General features: G+C 37.8%; 1 protein-coding gene across 1 annotated transcript; it reads right to left on the reverse strand.

Moving 5' to 3' along the window:
- Window positions 1-9,209: 9,209 nt before the first annotated feature.
- On the reverse strand, window positions 9,210-15,189 carry LOC143883117 (uncharacterized). Its single transcript, XM_077386475.1, has 5 exons — window positions 15,067-15,189; window positions 14,174-14,729; window positions 12,811-12,880; window positions 12,064-12,176; window positions 9,210-9,535 (listed from the first exon to the last, which is right to left on the reverse strand). Exons 1-5 carry the CDS (start codon window positions 15,187-15,189, stop codon window positions 9,210-9,212), a joined length of 1,188 nt encoding a protein of 395 aa, XP_077242590.1.
- Window positions 15,190-23,806: the final 8,617 nt, after the last annotated feature.

Below are 23,806 nucleotides of genomic sequence, written 5' to 3' on the forward strand. Positions count from 1 at the left end.
AATAGTTGGCAGGGTTAGAATGATCCTATAGGGTTTATTTTTTGTACAAACCCTATCTATGGAAGGGCCTTCCAAATGAATGTTTTGGATCACCAAAAAATGTGGGGCCACATGTGTTTTTGAGCTATAGGTTAGATATATAAGCTTATCTAAGCTATGGCTTAGGAACACTTTCCTCATATATATATATATATATATATATATATATATATATATATATATATATATATATATATATATATATATATAAAGGAAAATGATTGTGAGCTTGAAGCTCATATAGGTTATATGGGCTTGAGGGCCCAAACACATGGGTCCCACATTTTTTGTGGTGATCCAAACCATTCATTTGCAAGGTTCTATCATAGATAGAGTGTCTACCAAAAATCAGCCCCATTGGATCATCCTAACCTCTCCAAAAGCGGAGGGCAAAATGGGCAGATTTGTGGCAAACGGTGTCTGTTCATTTTGCTCTCCACTTTTGGATGGGTTAGGATGATCCTATGGAGCTGATTTTTTGTACACACCCTATCTATGTAAGGTCCTTTCAAATGAATGCTTTGGATCATCTTAACAATGTGGGCCCACATGTGTTTGGGCCCTCAAGCTCATATAAGCTATATGAGCTTCAAGCTCACAATCATTTTCTTCATATATATATATATATATATATATATATATATATATGAGAAAACATTTCCTACACACTTGTGTAGGTAAGTTACCTACATACTAGCTTAAAATACATTGGGGGCCCACATTGTTTGGTGATCCAAACCATTCATTTGAATGGTCCTCACAGAGATAGGGTGTTCACAAAAAATCAAATCCATAGGATCATCCCAACCCTATGATTTGTGGAGGTAAAATGGACGTGTATAAACCTTCACAAATTAGTCCATTTTTTGCCTCCATAGTTTGAATGGTTGGGATGATCCTATGGATCTGATTTTTTGGGGACACCCTATCTATGTGAGGACCATTCAAATGAATGGTTTGGATCACCCAAACAATGTGGGCCCCCACTGTATTTTAAGCTAGTGTGTAGGTAACTTACCTACACAAGTGTGTAGGAAATGTTTGCTCTCTCTCTCTCTCTCTATATATATATATATATATATATATATATATATATATATATATAGAGAGAGAGAGAGAGAGAGAGAGAGAGAGAGAGAGAGAGAGAGAGAGAGAGAGAGAGAGAGTAGAGTTCCTGAGGGTGCCCTCATATAAGCTTATATGAGGTGGCTCTCACAAAACATAAGGGGCCCACATTGTTAGGATGATTCATAGATAGGTTGTGTACAAAAAATCAGCTCCATTGGATCATCCTAACCCCTCCAAAAGTGGGGGCAAAAATGGGCAGATTTGTGGACAAAACGGGTCTATCCATTTTTGCCCCCACTTTTGGAGGGGTTAGGATGATCCAATGGAGCTGATTTTTTGTACACACCCTATCTATGATGGGGCCTTTCAGATGAATGCTTCGGATCATCCTAACAATGTGGGCCCCTTATGTTTTGTGAGAGCCACCTCATATAAGCTATATGAGGGCACCCTCAGGAACTCTATTCTCATATATATATATATATATATATATAGAGGAAACTGTTGGTGAGCTAGCTTGCCCAATCCCATGGGGGCCCACTCTGTTAGGATGATCCAAACCATTCATTTGAAAGTCCCTTACATAGATAGGGGGTGTACCAAAAATCAGCTCCATAGGATCATCCTAACCCCTCCATTTGTGGAGGACAAAAATGGACAGACACAAATCTGCCCCATTTTTGTCCTCCACAAATGGAGGGGTTAGGATGATCCTATGGAGCTGATTTTTGGTACACCCCCTATCTATGATAAGGCCTTGCAAATGAATGGTTTGGATCACTCCGTAAAATGTGGGACCCATGTGATTGGGCAAGCTAGCTCACCAACAATTTCCTCATATATATATATAAGTGGATAATTGTGATTAGAAGAAAGAATTCTACACTCAAGCCCTATCCGTTTTGGATTTTGACTCAAAATTGCATGTTTTGAGTCTAATATTCAGCTTTGGCCTCAAAATCAATTATCAAAATCCAAAACAAATAGGGCCTCACTGAGAGAAGAATTGAACCCCATGCTGAAAGTAATTTCGCAAAAAATTCGTGTTGATTTGGTTATGAGGATAGAAGGAATGTAGAGAGGGAGATTCCTGATATTTGGAGGATTAGACACTAAAAAAAAATAGATGGTGAACTGAACCCAAAATAACCATCTAAACTAGGTAAACAATCTTGGGACAAACATGATTCGAAGGTTTTAGAGAGTATTTTTCATGGTATGGGAGACAAGTTTGGTGATACAGGTAAAAGAGTTTTGGTTAATCTCTTGAATTCTTGTTCTATTTTCTCATGGTAAAAATTGGTTCTTGCCCTGTGGACATGGGAATCAATGTCAAACCGTGTATATTTCTACATTTTAGATTACAATTTCATGTAGATTTCACTGTAAAATCTCAACAATTGGTACTATAACTAAGGTTATTAGCTTTGGCGGATGAATAGGGAGAACTAGAGGTTCAATCTAGGGGTGAAGCTTGTTGTGGGTGGAGCAATGTTTATGTCAATTGCAAACAACAGTTCTAATCAGTGTGTTGATTAATTAAAGTAGTTTTACACAATGGCAATAATGGCTTCAAATACCTATATAATTCATATTGAGAAGCTGATGGAAACGTTGTCTTACTCTCTGATAGAGAAGGATGTTCTAGTTCAATAGGACTTGTATAATCATTGAAGGGTGATAGAGAAGGATGTTCTAGTTCAATAGGACTTGTATAATCATTGAAGGGAAAGGATGACAAGCCAAAGAAGAAACAGAAAGATGAGCGGGAGGACATCGAGGAAAAGTTGTCATCATGATTCGACATTGTCTGTGAGGTAGCATTATTGTCATGCCTTGACCCTACTATGTAAATATTGTCCGGTTCTAGGTTTTTCCACTCTCCCCAGTTTTGTTTTCTAGCAATACTACCGTGTCCGCCCGTTGGAGATGTTGAAGATGCATCTACATAGGGAGAGGGAGAATCCGCATATAGCCTAGAAATCTTTTCTCCCTTTCAGATGTGGGATCTTACATCCACCCCCCTTGGGGCCAGCATCCTCGTTGGCACCCCCCTTGGGGCCAGCATCCTCCCTGGTACACCACACTTCGGGAGGTTCGGCTCTAATGCCATTATGTCACGCCTCAACTCTACTGTAAATATTGTCCAGTTCTAAGTTTTCCCACCCTCCCCGATTTTGTTTTCCAGCAGCACTACTGTGCCCGACCAACTCCGCAGTGCCCGCCCCTTGGAGATGCTGAAAACTCATCTCCACAGGGAGAGAGAGAATCCACATATATAGCCTAGAAATTTTTTCTCCCTTTCTGATTTTGGATCTTACAGTTATGTTTCTCGTTATGCACAAAGATTCAATACCAAAATCATGTGAGAAATTTGAGAATCTTTATATGGAAAAGAGCTCGACCAACAAGTTTTATCTTAAGCTTAGATCGACAAGTGATATCTGAAGCTTCAATTGTATGGGTTGGAGATAGGGGAAGGTAAGGAACTCCTATAATATATTAATTTGCTTAGTAAAATCTTAGATCGACCCCACAATTGATGTCAAGATGGAGGAAAAAGATACAATTATATTGCACTTAACCTCATTTTCTAATTCAAATGACAATACAGTGACTATGTTAGTGTTTGGATAAATAACAGAAATTTGGAAGAGATCATGATGTAACTTTTATTCAATGAGATTATAAGAAAGTCCAATATTGAGGGCAACCATATCACGGATCGATTGCTCGTGGGGAGAATCAGATAAGAAAACAGTTTGACATGGAATCCAAAAGACAAGTCGAGATAGAGGATCAACATGAAAGGCATGCAATATATGTTTTTTTGTGCAAGATGACTTGAATCAGGATTGTCTAGAGTGCTAACAAGGAGAACTGTGACAATTGATTCTGGTAGTATTTTACGCCCTGTTCGTTTCATATTGTGATAACATATTGTTAGCCGGAAGCCGATTACTGGACTAAAAAATATGTTTAATTTTGAGACCAATAATCGTCTTGGGCCTAACAATCGGTGGCCACAATCTGAAACAAATAGGGCCTTAGTAGCAGTAGGGGACACAGAGAACGTGTTTATTGGAGATGTCTTCCCACTCTGCTCAGCTAATAAGACTTTTTCAAGATGATTAGATTTGAATTTTGGCTATTTTGCTCAAATTTGCTCTAGGAATAAATATTTTGATACATTCCGAAAGAGGAGGGCAAGGGTAACATTCTTGGGTGGCAGGGCAATCAGTGAAGTCACAGAAGTTAGGATGGTAAAGATCAAGATGTTCGATCGATGGAATGATTTGCACTCTTGGGTGATTGAGTGGTTCGCACTTTGGGGGATATGACGTACGTACATCCTAACGACATGAATGAACCTAATATTACTTAACCGGTTGGACTCCATGCATTGCAAGTACTCGATCATTACTTGTAAAGCCATAAAAATAATATGCAACTTCATGGTCCTGACGGTCCTGAGGAAGGGAGAAAAGTGTGATGGTAAATTTCATTTAAGGGGAAGGTATTTTATTTAATAATTTTTTCTAATCTCGAGTGGTGGCTACAATGGGGCACACCGAATGAAATGTACTTGTGTATCTTCCCATTCGCAGTTGGATCAGAAATGGATATATAAGCTTTTGAAAATGTGACACTGAAGGACCTGTGGTGAAGAGATTAATCATCTTATTAACACTAGGCGGATAAAAAAATACGAAGATGTTTGTAAGAGACCTCATGGACAAATTGAAAATCAATCTCAAGACATTACAGTGAGCGTGAAGAGAATTTGCCACTATGAATGCCACACATGCATTATCAAGTATCCCTAAGGATGTACTATGTGACTTTAGCAGCAGACACTACAAGCGAAAACTACTTATAGCCAGTGAAACCACTTGCTTGCGATCACGGCACACATGATCTGATTTTATAAAGAAATTGTTGAAAACAAAAATCATATGTTAGTCCTTGAGTAGGATTAATCATTAATTAATTATAGGGCAATGATAAATTCGCACCCTGTAGGATAATTCGCACCCCTTTAACCTGAATTGACGTTAAAAAGTATTAAAGTCTGCCACATACCCTCCTTTAAAGGGGTGTGAATTATCCTACAGGGGTGCGAATTTATCGTCGCCCTTAATTATATTATACATTACTAGTATCCCACGCTCATGCTATACATGGGTGTGAAATGGTGGGCCCCACCCATCAAAACATGAGTTGTATAATGGTGGATCCCACCCTAATGCATAGGAGGTGAGCCCCACCCCATCAAAATCTGAGGTGTAAAATGGTAGGATCCACCCCATAAAAAGCATGAGGAGTAAAACTATGGACCCATTCCATCGTTCACATAAGGTGTGAAATGGTGGCCCGACTTGTAAAATAGGTGCTAAACCAAATTTCTAAGAGAAAAGGTTTTCCAATAAAATATTTTCTAGGAAAGAATAAGAAAGAAACATGGTTAGTACAATATTATGGATAATTTCAATTAAATTAGTCAAAATGCATAGAGTTGAATACTTTTTTTTGTTGGGTATAAGCCACCCATTTGCTATTTGATGGTGAAATTCCAACCTCCAATTAATTCCTTCACTATATGCGGTCAAGTTCTTGAAAAGAATGATACGCAACAAATAATTTTAAAACAGTCTCTTTCGGGTAGGGCACCTTCTTGGTTGTTGCAACAGCATTAATAGTAGCTTTTTCACAAGACATTTGCTAGATGTGGTCAAATGTTTCATCGGAACGTTTGTGTGCATGCATGAACTTGGATACGTTTGTTTTTGGTAGGGGACCCCTTTCAGTATTGTGATAGCACCTCCTGAATAAAGGTAGAAGGCCACGCGTGATAAAAGATTACGATCTGACTAGGAGATCTTATGAATATCTTTAGCATTGCTAGGGACACTTGCATGGTAGAAAATGCACAACAATTGCTCCCGTGAACAATATTTGTGGTGCACAACCCATAAATATATCTATCTATCCATAGTATGTACTGAGCATGTTTCTTTCCGTTGTCATTCCTTGACAGGCCGGGCCGATAGTGAAGGAACGTCATGGTGAAGGACATTTTGGCCGTGACAAGACATACCAACTGATCGGCGCTGAGTATTATTGGCCGGGGATGAGACGAGATGTGTCACGGTCTGTGGAACATTGCCACATATGCTAGGTATCGAAGGGTCAAGCCACCAATGCAGGTCCTTACATGGGTCCGACTCAACCCAAAAGAAGTGTTCTCATCTTTGAAAGAAAGATGTAAGTGGCGGTGTTTTGCATTTTTTCAAACAAAAATTTTTTATTGGAAAACTTTCTCTTTATGGGGAGTGATAAATCGACCCCCATATATCTTAAATTGACCCCCTATGTCTCTTTCTCTCTCCTATGGGTTAGAGGGAGAGAGAGAGGAGAGGGAAAGAGACATAGGGGTCGATTTAAGATATTTGGGAGTCGATTTATCCCTTCCCTTCCTTTATACCTATGTTCTATTTTGATAGGGTGAAGCCCAACGTTTTATACCCAAGAAAAGTATGGTTGAGGGCCACCATTTTATATCTGGTGGGCCCTTCATCTCTATCAAAACCAATGCATACGGTGGGGCCCGCTATTTTACACCTCATGCTATAACTGGCGGGGCCCAACTTTTTATAACCATGCCTAGCATGGGTGGGGCCCACCATTTTACACCCATCCATAGCATGGGGGTGGAATAGTAGTAAGTTTTATTCGCGGGACTTTCCTTAGCATTTGCTGTGTGGTGGAAGTCGTAGTTTACAAATCTTCGGAAGTTTCCATTTTCTTTTTCTTGGCCCATTAAAAATCAAAGAGCTCTCATTTTGGTCGGCTGAAAAGGTTGTGTGATGCGTTCCACCTTTTTGGTTGCTAAAAAGGTTAGGGACAGCCGCAAAATATAGCGGCTTTGTATGAAACAAGTTGGCATGCGAATATGCGATCATGACATAGCGTCGGCCCTTCTTTCTTCAAGTTGGTCAGGGAAAAGCGAGCTGATATTTTCCACCGATGAGAATGGGCAGACTGCAAACAGGTATATGGATTTTATAATCCATGATTATATGATTATAAAATCCAGGTTTTACCTTGTAAAATCTATGATTTTAGAATCCTGAATTATAAAATCCATGTATCCAAACGGCCCGTACATAAGGGTGTAACTTGGGTCAGGCTCAACCTGACCCGATGGGTTGAACCCAATTTTAGCTCGGGTTGGGATGCAGGTGCATCTCACCCGATGACAAAGATCAACGGTCAGAAGATATAAGACGGCGTCCAAATCTATGGTCCACATTGATTACTACGTTTGAAGAGCCCTTTTTGGGTTGTTTTGCTTTATTTTATTTTATTTTATTTAGGAGGAATGAATCGAATGATGGATACAAGGGAGCCCTTCCTTAAGGGCTCATGATTGGATCCACGTCATCAAATGTAACTAATTTTTCTTTTCCAGCCAATTTTAAAATGTAACTGAAAATGACGTGTATCCAATGAAGAGCCCTTTTGCCGCTCTTTATGCAAGGGCACCCTTGTATCTATGATTGCTCTTTATTTAGAGTTGGGCGTGTATATCTAGAATAATTTTAGGAATTTTGAGTTTTTTTGGGGTGTTTGAGAGTTTATAGGAGTTTTAATAGGATAAGTTTCGTAGAAGGGTTGCTTTTCTCTAAGGGTGTGTTTGGCGTACCGTTTGAAATAGCGTTTAAAACGCTGTTTTGCAAAACGGCATTTTGGTTCAAAACGGCGTTTTGCCAAACTGCGTTTTCATGTTTGGTTGGCCAGATCAAAACGGCGTTTTAAATGACAAACAGAGGTATTGTGTGTTTGGCTGTAAATGCCCCATAACGGAGTTTTAGTGGTAAAATGACCAAAAATGACATTGTTTTGTTGGCCTCAATGTAACTCAACTACTCTCTCATTAGGCCCAATATTAAAAGGTCATTAGGATCTCATTCAAACACTATTAAAATTAAACATCATTGCCAAAAAAATAAATGGCTATACCTTTAGGGTTCTTCTCCTTCTTCTTCTCAACAGCCGGATTTGACGGATTTGACGGACGAGTGGAGGCGCTGAGGCAGTGAGGCGTGAGAGGGTTTGCAATTTTGCAAAGTAGATGAAGAAAGTAAGAAACTAGGGTTTCTTTTAATTCTTTTGTCTTGAGAAAATCAAAATTAAGAGATCATATAATGATATCAGAGCCCCTTGTTTTGAATTAAATATTAACAATTTAACAAATTTGTGTCCTCAAGAATGATATTAACACCCCCACTTTTTTGGTATTTGACGTAACGCATAAAATCGCGCGCATATACTTAAAAATGGGTTTTGGTGAGGGCAAACATGTAAAAACCCGTTGCCCAAAAACTCCGTTCAAAACGGTGTTTTGCAAACGGACCTCCCCCCCTCCGTTTGCAGAACACCGTTTTGAGGGTTCAAAACGGTGTTTCAAACGGCGTTTCAAATGGTGGCTGAGCACCCAAACACTCCAAAACGGCCGTTTGGCCCCAAAATGGTGTTTCCAACGCCAAACGGTGTTTTAAACAGTACGCCAAACACGCACTAAGTCTTAGATGTGTGAATGGTGTAGAATTTTTAGGAGATATGAATACTTTTAGCTGCTTTTTAGGATAGAGATTTCTTTGCTTTAAACCTCAGACGTTTTCTAGGGAAGTGATATTTACGCTCCTTTTGATCACCAGAGACACCCAGTGCCGGTGTATGTGGCAATCAAACCCATTGGATTCTCAGCGAGAATAAGAGAGAATAAGAGAACTTATTATGGTTGATGGAATCTTTCAATTGTAAGAGAGTGAAACGAGATCTACCTCAGTGAGATCTAGTACCAGGGTTTTCAAGATTCAAGAAAGGAAGAAAACAGAGGAAAAGGTTCAGAGAGTTTGGAAAAGAAAAGAAAAGAAAAGAAAGATTTTCATTCGTTCATTGATTTCATCATTACACATTCATCCCTTTTTATATCCTTTCAAACAGTTAATACAGTTGGCACTTTTCCTAACAAACTAACAACTAAGATTCTCTTTTATTTATTCCTACAAGCACTAGTTTTTATAACTCCTCATCAGCTATATGTAATCCTTCAACCATATAGACTTCTGCTTGACCCTTTGAACTCTACTGTCTCTTTTCTGTTCCTTCGGTATTAACTGGCCCTCGTCACTCACTCCCACTTCTATGTCTTCAGCATTTTGTGCTCCTTCAGGTTCAACATCAATGTGATTGCTATCATTGCCCACCGCTTGAAAAGGAACCTTGCCCTCAAGGTTCAAATGAGGGTATTCTGTTTGTAGTGTGGCCAAATTTTCCCAAGATGCATCTTCAGGTAAGAGACCATGCCATTGCACCCGTAATTGAGTCACAGGCTTATCATTTTGGAGAATAACTTGCGTCCCTAAGATAGCCATGTTAGAGGTAATTAGGTCAAGCAAAGAGTGCTTGAAGCATTACACCCAAGGTATCTAATTTGGAATACCAAGTTTGTTGCCTCCAGCCCATATATATATTAGATACACTAGGGTTTTAATAGGTTAGTGGGCTCTAGCCCAAATAGGCCCACTACACCAGTCCATTATCTTATTGGGCTTATATTAGAACATACATGGGTTATATTATATACCCAACAATCTCCTCCTATGTTCTACATATAGCACAATCCAATAGATAGATAGTGTAATGTTCACAACAAAATATTGAATCATCCACATCACCATATGGTCTATATCATAAAAGATCTGTAATCCAACTGAAAACACGAATCCTTTTATGACAAACCAAGAGTTTTAGATATACAACAAGCTAAACTCAACCAAAAGGTAGTTTCACATATAAGTGAACCCCACTGATCTTAGAGGAATTCATTCATGGGGTATGATTCTCATCGAGATCCAAAATAAAGTTCCACAAAAAAGTGAACTCTATACATACTGAAATAAAAGCATAGTCTTTATGACTTTAGAAGATTTAAGTAAGTCATCTTCATCAAAGTCCAAATCAAGACAAGCTCCTCCTTTTTCGCCAATCCCTATGAATTACCAAATATGGATTTCATAAAAATGAATCCAATCATTTGTGTAAAACACTAAAGTATCTAGTTCTACCTGAAGAAGAACTTAGTACAATTCCATAATTCACGAAAGTATCTAGTTCTACCTGAAGAAGAACTTAGTACAATTCAAAATGACTGAAAAAGTATCAGTATCACTCTCACCATAAGCATCATTGTCAAGTTTCAATAAAGAACAAGACCTAAACAACTTCTTTTGCAAATAATCATTCATAATTGTCAAGTTTCAATGAAGAACAAAACCAAATAGTTTCTTTTGCAAAGAACCATTTCATGTTTCTTTTTTGGAATGTTACAGTCATCTTATCCATATTTGAGTTAAGCTGTATCATCAAGTTTGGAATGTACAACCTTTCCCAAAAAAGGACATGTCATCAAATGTGGAATGACATACAACAACTGTAAACATCATCGAAACATATCAAGTGCCTATCTTAGCCAAAACAGAGGGAGATTCGAAAAATTCAAAATAACATGGATGTAGGTTAAGACATGTCTACACGGTCTTTAACCTCATCTCCCCCACAATTTTGAATATTCAATCTTTGGTCAGTCCCTGTTGTGAGAGCTTCGACCTATTATCCTTCGATTTCGTATCAATCAAAGTGATAATCCCGTGTTCTTGAGATAATTCAGCATATGACCTGTTGTAGACTAAGATGTCTCTTCTTACCATTAAAGAATGAGTTCTTCACAACCATTGTTGTAGCTTGATTATCACATAACACACATAAGGAACTAATCCTTAACCCACTAAAGAACTAATCTTTAATCGGGTCAGTAAAATGCCATAACCATAATCAGATTCTTTATCCCTTAACTTTCATCTATAGCTGAAGTTAGGGCATAAAGTTCCAATTCGACTTCTACACAACAACAATAAATTTGCTGTCATCTGATTTCGAGCCCCATGATACAACATAGTAAACTTCCACAATAAGTGGATGGCCACCATAGTTCAGAGCATACTCTTGAGTACACGAAAGGTATCTCATCAGCCTCATAAGGGCATTTCTATGCTCATGGCCAGGAGTGCTAGTCAAATGACTCAGCATGCCAACTATAAAGGCCATGTCTGGTCCAGTGCAACACATAACAAACATGATACTACCAATCAGTTTAGAATAATCTAACTGATCCACACACTGTCTCTGCCTTAGAGATCAGCTTCTTGGTATAATCAAAATGGTGTCTCAATCGGTTTGCACTCACTGCATCCCCATAAGGAAAGTATTTTTTTTTTCATATAATGGGCTAGGCCAAGGGCGATTCCCTGCCTATCAAAAACTTACTTTCGTACCAAGAATGGTGTTAACAACACCGAGGTCTTTTCATGTCGAATTCTTTACCCAAGGTTAGTTTCACATTACTCACCACAGAGAGAGATTGGAAACAAGAATCAACATCTACATACAAGCAAATAATCATGACATTATTTGACACAAAATGATAGTAAAAGCATTTATCAGAGTAATTGATCAGAAAACCCAAAGCTCTTTACTACTTTGTCAAATTTTTGATGTCACAATTTAGGTGTTTGATTAAGACCATAACAAAATTTTGTATAAGCACATACAAATATCTACTTACAGCCCATAGTCTTAGCCCTTTTTGGCAAATCGACTAGCTGTCAAGTTAGATTTTCTAACAGAGAGCTCATTTCATCATGAATGGCTTCTGCCCATAACAAAGAGTCCCTAAATCTCATCACTTCCTGATAGGATGATGGATCATTCTCCAAAGGGTAGGTCACAAAGTCCTCACCAAAATTCTTGGGTACTCTACCACATATAAATGAAGTGCATATACCAAAATAATAGTAACTACTTTAACATCTTATAAAGTTAGTTGTTTACCTGAAGAAAGGGCCAAGTTCACAGTACCAGTGTGAGTGACCTCCATGTCTGCTCCACTAGCCACTGTACCAGTCTCCTTTACTTCGATAACACCAGTGAAAATTTTCTTTGAGCTGTAAGCATGACAAATGGCTTCTGTATCCGACCACCAATTTGAAGAAGTATTGGCCTTTTTTTTTTTTTTTCAACATAGCAGTGAAACTTTTAGGCTCAGCCTTATCTACCAACATAGTAGCTTCCTTATATGGTGTGTCCAAACGATTAACGTTTGACCATATCAAAGGGATTTGCAGTCTTGTCCATTTTAGTCTAATTTACCAAAATAAAATATGGAAAGAGTGCACCTGATTTGCGAAGCGCGATAACCAAATAAGAATAACTAAGTCGCGAACCAAATCCCAACTCGAATCCGAGATATCCAAGATGAAGCCCAACAGCAAGAGATTACCACCGAGGGAAAAACCCAAACCCAACCTATTGGGATTTACAGGGGTGAACCAAGAACAAAGAACCAGCCAAGGCGAAACCCGAGGCAAGGGTTGTTCAGACTATCCAACTGTCGGCAAAACTAGTTGGCAAGAACCGGTCTAAAACCAGTTGCAAATCCCAAAACAGATTGGCCTTCTGTATAACCCGCGATTTACAAAGCTGTTATCTTGCAAATCCAGTCCAGAATTCTCGCCAGAAATAGCCCTGCGAAAAAAAAGGGCAAAACCAACGAGAAAGGGACCCGACGGCAAGAAGTACTGGCCACAAGAATCCACACCAAACCCAACTGCTGCTGTTCGGTCGGCCTCCAAGGTTGCACTCAATGAACCTGTTTATCAAAAAAAAAATTCAGCCACAAGCCTCTCAGCCACAATGGCTCAAAGCCCAATCTTCAACCTGACTTTGCCGAGAGAGTCTGTTTGGGAGGGAAGAAGTCACGGCCAAAGCTTGGAAGGGAAGAAGCCACGCCCAAGAACCTTGTTCGAAGGAGGGAAACCCACTTCCGGAAACCTGGTCTGTTGGAATGAACCCTTGTTCTTCAATGAGAAGCTTGATGGAGAGAATCAGCCACCAAAGATGTAAAAAAAAAAAAAAAAAAAAAAAAAGGGGTTTTTCGGCATCAAAACCACCACCTAAAAAAAAAAATTCGTCAGATTCACCCTCCCCCTAGACCGATTATCTCATGTAAAAGATGAGACCAAATCAGCCACCAAATCCGGCACCAAATAATTCAACCCCAAAACGAATTGGGCAAAAGAATTGATACCCTTTAAAACTGAGATGAGAGAGGGCAGCAAGTTGGGATGCAGAAAGAGGCACACATCTCAGGGGAATATGTGCAGAGAGAGAAGAGCAGAATTGCGTCTCTAATTCTCCTTTTCATAAACCAAATTAGAGAAGAACCCTAAAACTGATATATTCGACCACTTGCTTTGATAGAGACAGACGTCCTTTTTTTTTTTTTTTTTTTTTTCCAACGAGTGGAATTAAAACCGAGATGGTGTGTGTTGTAACGGATCCAAGAGAAACTATAGATCCCCTCCCTTCTCAAACGTTAATTCAACTCGATCGAGAGAGAGAGAAACGCCAACGTCCAAAAATTAGGGTTTTTGCTAGAATGCTTCAAGAATGTTAGAGGTAATTAGGTCAAGCAAAGAGTGCTTGAAGCATTACACCCAAGGTATCTAATTTGGAATACCAAGTTTGTTGCCTCCAGCCCCTATATATATTAGATACACTAGGGTTTTAATAGGTTAGTGGGCTCTAGCCCAAATAGGCCCACTACACCAGTCCATTATCTTATTGGGCTTATATTAGAACATACATGGGTTATATTATATACCCAACAAGCCAAAGGTGTGATAACAGGGTGGTTGTTAAAACTCTGATCTGGCAATGTGCAGATTGAATGTGGAGTTGGCCCTTAAAATTTTTTTAAGCTGAGAGATGTGAAAAACAGAATGTATGCAACTCTCTGCTGGCAATTGTAATTTATATGCAACTGGACCGACTCTGGCTATAATCTCATACGGACCATAGTAACGTTTATGTAACTTCTGAGAGGTACGATGATGAACAGAGTGTTGGCGATATGGTTGGAGTTTAAGTAGAACCCAGGTACCGATATCGAAGTGTTTATCTACTCGTTTGTGATCCACCCTATCTTTCATTCGTGATTTAGCCTGAGTCAAATTAGCTCTGAGTCGATTCAAAATTTCATCTCGATGCTGCAATTCTGTGTCCACTGCTTCAACAGATGTTGTCCCTGGAATGTAGGTGTTTAATGTTGGAGGGGCTTTGCCATAGACAGCTTCAAAAGGTGTCATCTGAATGGTACTATGAAAAGAAGTGTTATAAGAGTACTCAGCCCACAATAAGTGCTTGTGCCAATTCCGGGGGTTATCTTGTGAAAAAGCCCTCAAGTATTGCTCAACACACCGATTTAAGACCTCAGATTGACCATCTGATTGGGGATGATAAGCGGAGGAAAGATTCAAAGATGTTCCACTTAATCTGAAAAGCTCCGTCCAAAACTTACTGGTGAAAATTGGATCTCTGTCAGAAACGATAGATTTTGGCAATCCATGGAGTTTAATTACCATTTCAGTGAAGAGGTGAGCAACCTTGACTGCATTAAATTGTGTTGGTAATGCACCCAAATGTGCATATTTTGCAACCTATAAATAACAACCATTATGATTGTAAAACCTTCTGAAGGTGGTAAATGAGTGATGAAGTCCATCGTAACATCTTCACTAATTCTGAGTGGTATTGGTAAGGGCTGTAATAACCCAACTGGGGGAGTTGTTGAATATTTAATCTGCTGACAAATGATACAATCCTGTGCAAATTTTTTAACATCTTGGCGTAATGTAATCCAAAAATTTTTTGCAGAAACTTTCTTGATAGTTCGTAATACTCCCGGATGTCCTGCTTGAAGCGTGCTATGGTATTCATAGAGTATTTTGTATCTCAATTGTGAGGTAGAGCCAACAAAAATTCGAGAATTCTGACATTGAATTCTATGGAAGCACTTCCGTTGTTCACTTCAGCATGCATGTCAAGTAGTTCTGGATCAGTCCTATTGTCTAACTGAAGTTGAGCTGAGATATCCAATACTGGTACCGACCTTGCCATTTGAAAATGACAGACTGAAGTATGGTAAGAGTAGAAAGGGTGTGTTCTACTCTTCACAAAGCATCAGCAGCCTGATTCTCCTTGCCAGATTTGTAAAAAATAGAATAATCATAACCTAGCAATTTGGAAAGGTATTGTTGTTGAGCTGGAGTTTGAATTACTTGAGCCAGTAAGTTCTTCAAACATCTATGGTCTGTATAAATGATAAATTTCCTACGCAACAAATACTATCTCCACTTCTTCACAGCTTCCGTAATAGCAAATAACTCTGTCATAAGCTGATGCAACTGACATTGTAACAGACATCTTCTTACTGAAATAGGCAATGGGGTGTTTGTTTTGCATTAACACTGCCCCAATTGCAATACTAGAAGCATCTGTCTCCAAAACGAATTCTTGTGAAAAATCCGGCAAAGCAAGAACTAGTAACTGAGTCATGATTGCCTTTAAATCAGTGAAAGCCATTTGAGCTGCCGAAGACCAAATAAAAGCATCCTTTTTTAAAAGACTAGTGAGAGGGGTTGCAATTGTGGCATAATGATGGACAAATCTGCGATAGTACCCTGTTAGACCAAGGAAACCTCTTAGTTGCTTGAGATTAGTAGGGATTGACCAGTCTTGTACAGCTCGAATCTTCTCCGGATCTGGCTTTTTACCTTCTCCCGAAACCAAATGTCCCAAATAATCAATTTGAATTTGGCAAAATTTGCATTTGCTCAACTTAGCAAAGAGCTGGTGCTGAACTAAGCAGGTGAGAACAGAATGTAAATGAGTTTCATGTTCGCTGATAGAGCTGCTATAGATAAGGATGTCATCGAAGAATACAATGACAAATTTCCATAAAAAGGGTTTGAAAATCATGTTCATAGTATTTTGAAATGTTGAAGGGGCATTATTAAGACCAAATGGCATAACCAGAAATTCATAATGTCCTTCATGCGTACGGAAAGCAGTTTTGGCAAAATCCTCTTGTGTCATTCTAATCGGATGATACCCAGATCGCAAATCCAGTTTAGAGAAGACAACTGCCCCATACAACTCATCCATAGGTTCTTCAATGGTCGGAATAGGAAATCTGTCCTTAATTGTAATGGCATTCAATGCTCTGTAATCAACACAGAAGTGCCAAGTGCTATCTTTCTTTTTTACCAGAAGAACTGGAGAAGAATACTGACTATGGCTGGGAATAATGATACCCTCTTCTAACATTTCCTTAACCAATTTCTCTATTTCAGTTTTCTGAAAGTGAGGATATCTGTACGGCTTCACATTTACTGGCTGAGATCCAGGGAACAAGTGAATTTGATGATCCACTTCCCTTTGAGGAGAAAGTCCTGACGGTTTTTGAAATACAAAGTGAAATTGGTGTAAAATGGTTGAAATTGCTGATGGTAATTCGTCAGAAAAGACAATGGGTTCCATCGCAACTGGTTCTGTACTGGATAGAGGATTTTCTATACAGTATAACTGGAAACAAGAAGCTATCGAATTGGATTTTGTTAAACATTTCAGTTGAGCAGGTTTAAGGCGATTAGTATTCAAACTCTGCGTCACCTATCAGCTTCACTTGTTTCCTTGCCAAGTAAATTCCATTGTAGATAACTTGTAATCAGTCAAAATAGGTCCTAATTCAGCTGACCATTGAATGCCAAGAACAATATCTGCCCCTTTGATTGGTAAAATGAATAAGTCCAATGAAAAAACATGTTTCTGTAATGAAAGTCTAACATTGAGACATTTTTTAGTACAAAGCAAAGATTCCCCATTTATAAGGACTTTAAATGGTGTGATGGGAACAACAGTCCATTTAAGAGAGGTGGCTACCTTCTCCTTAACAAAATTGTGGGTAGATCCACTATCAATTAAGACGTTAACAGCAGAGGAAGAGCTGCTTCCAGTCAACGAATTGTACTTGGGTTCAATTGTCCCACCATAGCATTAAAACTAATTTCCGCAGGTGAATCAGAAAGAATTGGTTCGTTGGAATCCTCAGGTAATTCAATTTGACAATCATCACCAAGAATCTTTGGTTCAACATCATCCAAGGCCATAAGATGATACAAACTATGCCTACAATCATGGCCTAGAGTATATTTCTCATCACAAAAATAACAGAGGCCTTTTTCTCTTTTGATTCGCATCTCTTCCTTAGTAAGCTGTCGTGTACGAATCGGAATTTGTTTTAAGTGTGGTTCAGGAAGAGTTTTAAACGGAGTAGAAGAGGGAGTCGGAAGCAAACCAAGACCACCTAATGGTTTAATCCATGATGATTTCCAAGATTTCCTAATATCCTCATATTTTTGTTCATAGATCCTAGCTAAAGAGATTGTTTGTAGTAAGGAAGTAGGTTGTAAGACCATCAATGCCCTTTGAAGATCTGGTTTAAGGCCTGATATGAAAAAACTGATGAGAAAAGATTCAGAAAGGCCACTTACATTGTTTGACAGCTTCAAATCGTGGCTGGTAATCCTCCACGGATGAAGTTTGCTGAAGTTTCGCTAATTTCCCCTTGAAATCTTCATATAGGGATGGTCCAAATCTCAATTGGATGGCATCAAGGAAACCTTTCCAAGAATGCAAGAGGTTATTAGGCTTTGCCCATTGAAACCAGGCAAGAGCTGGCCCTTCGAGATGAAAGGAAGAAATGGCTAATCTCTGATCTGTGGGAGTGCTGTAATAATCGAAAAACTGTTCGATTTTGAAGATCCAACCCACTGGATCAGTACCATCAAATCGGGGAACATCCATCCTAATAAATCCGCTAAAATTAGCTTGAAGTGGAATAACGCCATTTTCCGAAGACCCAGATGAGTTATCCTCGCCTCCATTTCGTTGAAAACGAGTGGTCTGAGATGTGGTCTGCAACTGTTTAATCATTGTGACAAGTTCTTCATGCTGTTGAGCTTGAGAAGCTTCAAATCATTGAGTTGTTGTTGATGTTGTCGAAACTGTTCATCGATTTTCGATTGAGCATGAGTGCTGTCCGCCATGGATGATCTGGAAAAATCAAGCTGAAAAATTGGTAGGAGTCAATGAAAGCACCAATTGATACGAGATCTACGTCAATGAGATCTAGTACCAGGGTTTTCAAGATTCAAGAAAGGAAGAAAACAGAGGAAAAGGTTCAGAGAGTTTAGAAAAGAAAAGAAAGATTTTCATTCATTCATTGATTTCATCATTACACATTCATCCCTTTTTATACCCTGTCAAACAGTTAATACAGTTGGCACTTTTCCTAACAAACTAACAACCAAGATTCTCTTTTATTTATTCCTAAAAGCACTTGTTTTTATAACTCCTCATCATCTATATGTAATCCTTAAACCATATAGACTTCTGCTTGACCCTTTGAACTCTACTGTCTCTTTTATGTTCCTTCGGTATTAACTGGCCCTCGTCACTCACTCCCACTTCTATGTCTTCAGCATTTTGTGTTCCTTCAGGTTCAACATCAATGTGATTGCTATCAGAGAGCTTCTCTCTCTTCCTTCAAACATGCTTGGCCCCCGTAAAAGCAGCAACACACACTCACAAAAAACACCGCCCCAACAATGCTATACGCATGTAAACCCCTCATATTTTTAACAAGTTTATCTCCAGACTCCGAACTAAAAGCTCGGTTGTAGTTTCACTCTTAAACATAGATATATGTAGAGAAGGAAAGGTGGAAGGTGGATCCAAAGTCTTCCCGTCTTCGCCACCTCACCGTTCATAAATCTAGACCGTCCAAAATGTCTAAAGTAAAAGCTCAGCTCACAAATAAGGAAAAAACGCGTGCTAATAGTAACATCTCTTATAGAGTGAGACCCACAACCGTGACAGGAAAGGTCATCTCTTTCTCTATCCATCTAACATGAGACTATGAGAGTCAAGAGAATACTTCCACTGCGTGCTACACACTCTAAATCACTCATCAATAATTCATTCACCTTACATTAAAGGATGGTAGGCCCCACGCTCATTATCATTTTGTGTAACCTTTATTGATTTTCTAATTATTTAAAGAAGATGCAGGTTTATATTATACTAGTAAAAGTGCACGTGCCTTGCACGTGGAACCAAGGTTTTTTTTTACGACACATAAGTGCAAAAATACATTTTTATTTTACTACATATAGCTTTCCATCTCCCCTCGCTAGTAGGCATGTAAACATTGAAGGAGATAACCACATTCAACAGATGTGGCTGCAACTACACCAAAACACAATATTTGTACTCACAAAAATAAGAAAAGTAAAAAAGAAAAAAACTTGTCAATGTGAAAAGCAATCTTGTTCTCAGTTCCAATTGCAAGGTCCATGATTGCCTCTTCTTTCCATTTAGAAAGACTTGGCTCAAGCTTTATGACTTTCAGAAATACCAAGAGGGGATGGGAAAGATTGCAGCATCTGCTCCAAATGTTTTCACATCTTCAGCATAACTTTTATTTCATTGTGTCATACATAAATCTTTCACCTTGAAAAGCCATAATCCATAATCCATATTAGAGAACATTAATAAAGAGAGCATACAATTATTAACTCATATCTGTCATTCCAAGAGAAACGTATAAGCATAAATATATTTTGTATAGTAGGTACCATGTTGTCCCAGATTTTTTCAGAAGATTGCAAATTTTTAAATATCATTTTTAATAATAAAAATAAATGAAAAATAATTGTTCCATCTGAAAAAAGCCCGGGAAATATCAAGATTTTTTCAATCTCATAAACATCTATTGAGATCTCTTCAACGTCCATTTGGACTTCATTTTGTGTACAAATAGCAATTTCCGTGACAAAATAACATAAAGAGGTAGTAGACCTTCTGCATGAATAAAGAAAAATAAGAAATACTTACATTTACAAAACTGACAGAAGCAACACACGTGGAACGTTTATAGTCTCTAAGTCATATAAGGTGTGCTTCATCAGGCTATCATTTTTGAAGGCAGCATAAATAGATCATGAGAAAACAAATTTGAAGTTCGTTAACTAACGGCAACCAACAAATCAACGTACTGTTCCAAAGAAGAGTAACATCTGCTCGGGAAACCTTACACCAAATGAACAAATAAATTAGAAATGGGTTTGGCATCCACTTCCTAAGACCAATTCAAAGCAATATATATATAGGTAAATATTGTCCCTTTTGTCAATATTTGCACAATAAATAATTCTAAAACACATCTCACGTTCATCAGCAGACAAGACCACAAAGACACTATAGCCACAAACTTTAAAGAAATAAATTATACGCAGCAGCTCGAATAGAAGAATCAAAATATCTTGATCAATGTTTGAGGAACAATGTTTGAGGAACACAGATAAAATGGTACAAAAGAATGCACTGAATATCAAACACTCAAAGTAAACCAGACTATAGTTTCTTTTCTGCTACAATAATATTACTTTAATTAAAATTTAATCAAATAAACCTACCAAACCAAAAACAGGAGGCAAATATTTTGATTAAATGTCAGGACCTAATGCTACGTACTGGATGATTAATGTCAGAACACTCATAAAGATTTGAAAGAGAAGGCAAAAGAAAAGGTCTCTGACTAATTCACCATTGAAGAAAACTTCCAAAGCACCATAACTTTGCAGGAAGAATTGCATGACATTTACAAGAAGCTTAGTGCTTGCCATAGTGCCAAATGTATTAGCGTGCAAAGAAACGTACCAAGGAGGTGGGGTCGTAGATACCAGCCAAGTTCTTGAGTTATATTTTGAGTAGCAACAAGTCACAATTGGTTTGAAGCTTCTTTTTTTTCTGAATGATCTGGTTAGAAGCTTATATACTCCTTTTAGAATACCACAATTGTCTTTGCATTATCTTTATCTAATAAAACCAGCAGGGGTCCCCACCAAACCCCAGCTTACTCATAAATAAAACAATTGTCTTTGCAAAAAACAAAAAACAATTGTCTTTGCATTTTATCGATTTCTAATAATGTAATGCTACTTAAAAAATATCACATAGTCCATGATAAATACCAAAGTTAATCATAACAGATATGTATTAACCAAGGAATTAAGCTTTTAATAATAATCAATATCTAAAGACAGTGCCAATACATAAACAGAGAGAAGCTACAATTTTCTTTAAAGCTTATGGAACATTAAAAGTATATCATGCCTCAAAAATCACATATCTGACAACATCCAACAAAAGCGATAATTCAACCAAGTAAAAATTAAAACCCATATCACTCGAACTCTAAAAAATGAAAATTGCATCAAGAAAAAACAAAACTTCAGAAAGCAAGTGGGTTGAACATCTATAGAAGCAAATTAGAGAAAAAGCAGAGAAAATGAGAGAAAAATTACCTCATTATAAATATGTCCTAAATCAGAAGAACTTCTATGAGAAGGAAGACCAAGAGCAGTTCCCTCATTGATAAAGAAAAAACAAGACCTGAACACCCTATGAAATTTCATGGTTTGATGTCAATTACATTTCTCCATGAAACTCAATAAAGAAGAAATGAAACATGGGAATCCTCAACCAAAAAATTCAAGTAGAAACCCAAAACAACATAGCTCAACAAAAACCCTTTCTTGCCTCCATCAGTAGATATAACCCTAAACAGAAGGTGGTTCTTTGATGTAGATGGAAAAGTAATCTAGAAAATCCAACACACAAAATTTTGTTCCATTCAACAAAAAACCCAACATAGAAAATGGAAGGAAATGAACTGGAGAATTATTACTGATTGCCAATTCAGGTTAACATGGTTTGAGTTCTAAAAAAAACTCAAATTCAATTTAGTTTGCTTTTACAGTATAGTGATGAAAGAGAGGGAAAAGAATGAACAATTGTGGGAACTGATCGAACTATAAGAGCAGAAATACTTTCTCGCCTTTATTTTAAAAAGCTGAAAAGACAACAAAAAAAGGTAGAATTTGGCGCTAAATCATCAGAATAAATATGTTGTAAGAACAAACTAAACAAACCCAAGACAGTATTATTAAAGCATAAATCTAAAACATAAACATTCAAAAAAGCGGAAGAGAAAGTAAAATGCAAGCTAGTAAGGATATTTAAATGTAAATTAATTTAAAATAATGTACCAATGGCCACTGCCTATAAATGCATCAATTCATGTTTATAATAAGTAGAAGACATGATTCTAGAGATTTATCATGTGATTTCAATCAAAATCTAAAAATCTATGAAATTAAAGTGAACATGGATCCAAAGATTACTAGCTTTACAATTTCTATCATATTTGTTCTGAAACATGATACAGAATTAACAGATCTTGAATTATTGACTTATATTTTGAGTAGAAACAAGTAACAATTTCTGGAGATCTTTGCCAGATTGGTTAGAAGCTTTTTCCTTCTTTTTTGAATGATCTGGTTAGAAGCTTATATACTTCTTTTAGAATACCACAATTGTCTTTACATTATCTTTATCTAATAAAACCAATAGGGGTCCCCGCCAAACCCCAGCCTACTCATAAAAAAAAAAACATTGTCTTTGCATTTTATCAATTTCTAATAATGTAATGCAATTTAAAAAATATCACATAGCCCGTGATAAATACTAAGGTTGAAAGCTATGGCTTTAATCAATGCTTACTTCCATTTTAACTCATTTGGGAGTCTAATTGAACCTGTTTTCTGTATATATTTCAGCGCATGCCACTCAAAGGTACCAACCAAACAATAGTGGAAACATCAGATCTGTTTCTATTTTACTCGTTTAGGAGTGTCACTGTAAACCCGCTTTTCTATATTTCAGAGCATGACATTTAAAGGTAGCATTCCTCCTCCGCCATTCGAAAGCTACGCAGCCTAACATGTCAAAACTTCATAACATATCCAGAACCATGTAAATAAAATAATAAGCAAATCCATAAGAAAGATAAATGAGAAACTTCGACCCAACAGGAAAGATCAACCCAGAAAACTCACATTCACTTGATTAACATGTGGTATAGGAACAACAAACTCTCCCACATCCATTTCAAAAAAAACAAACTCTCCCACATCCAAATCCCCAATCGATCTAGAAAGGCATAATCTGCCAGACCAGCAATGACGTGGGCTTGCCCGTGAATGACAAAAGAGTTGAACACCATCCTTATAGTAACATTAAACATATGAGAACAGTTTCTTTTGCCATTAAATAAAATTTCAGCTACTCATGAATGAAAGTTTCACCAGAATACCTCACTGAGCCCAGCGCCCCCTTCCCCCCTCCCCCCCCCCCCCACACACACAAACATTCGGTCTTGAAGCGTCGCTTTCTGCTGAAAATCTATGTTGGTCTTCACAAAAAACAACTAATGTCAGACGAAGGGCTTGAAGACGCTCCTCTACCATAAATCCATAATCCATCCAAATGAACCTAGCAAGCTTCTATATAGGATCCTTCCATTTCAATCTGCATAAAATAAAATGTCGATATCGGCTGTTGAAATTTCTTTACGCAATCTACATTCCAATGCAACTAATTACGCTACGAATTGAAAATTAAAAAAAGGAAATAAAAAGAAATTTCATGTAGTGATAAATGAGGTAAAATTCAAAACCCTAACCTTGCCCTTTATTGTTAACCCTGAGAAATGAAAGGAAAAAGGAAAAAATGAGTCAATCTAAGAAGACACATGTGTGTAAACAAATTT

The sequence above is a fragment of the Tasmannia lanceolata genome, unplaced genomic scaffold, assembly GCF_043159265.1.
Source record: "Tasmannia lanceolata isolate RefF3 unplaced genomic scaffold, GAP_Taslan_0.1 ptg000008l, whole genome shotgun sequence".
NCBI lineage: Eukaryota > Viridiplantae > Streptophyta > Magnoliopsida > Canellales > Winteraceae > Tasmannia > Tasmannia lanceolata.

Excerpts from the sequence above, each read along its gene's own strand:
- LOC143883117 (XM_077386475.1), bottom strand. The coding sequence starts at position 15,189 with ATGGCAAGGTCGGTACCAGTATTGGATATCTCAGCTCAACTTCAGTTA. Across the intron at positions 14,730-15,066 it reads GTGCTTCCATAGAATTCAAT|GTTGCAAAATATGCACATTT; the intron begins GTCAGAATTCTC and ends TGTTATTTATAG. Across the intron at positions 12,881-14,173 it reads AGATAAACACTTCGATATCG|GTTCATTGAGTGCAACCTTG; the intron begins GTACCTGGGTTC and ends TTTGATAAACAG.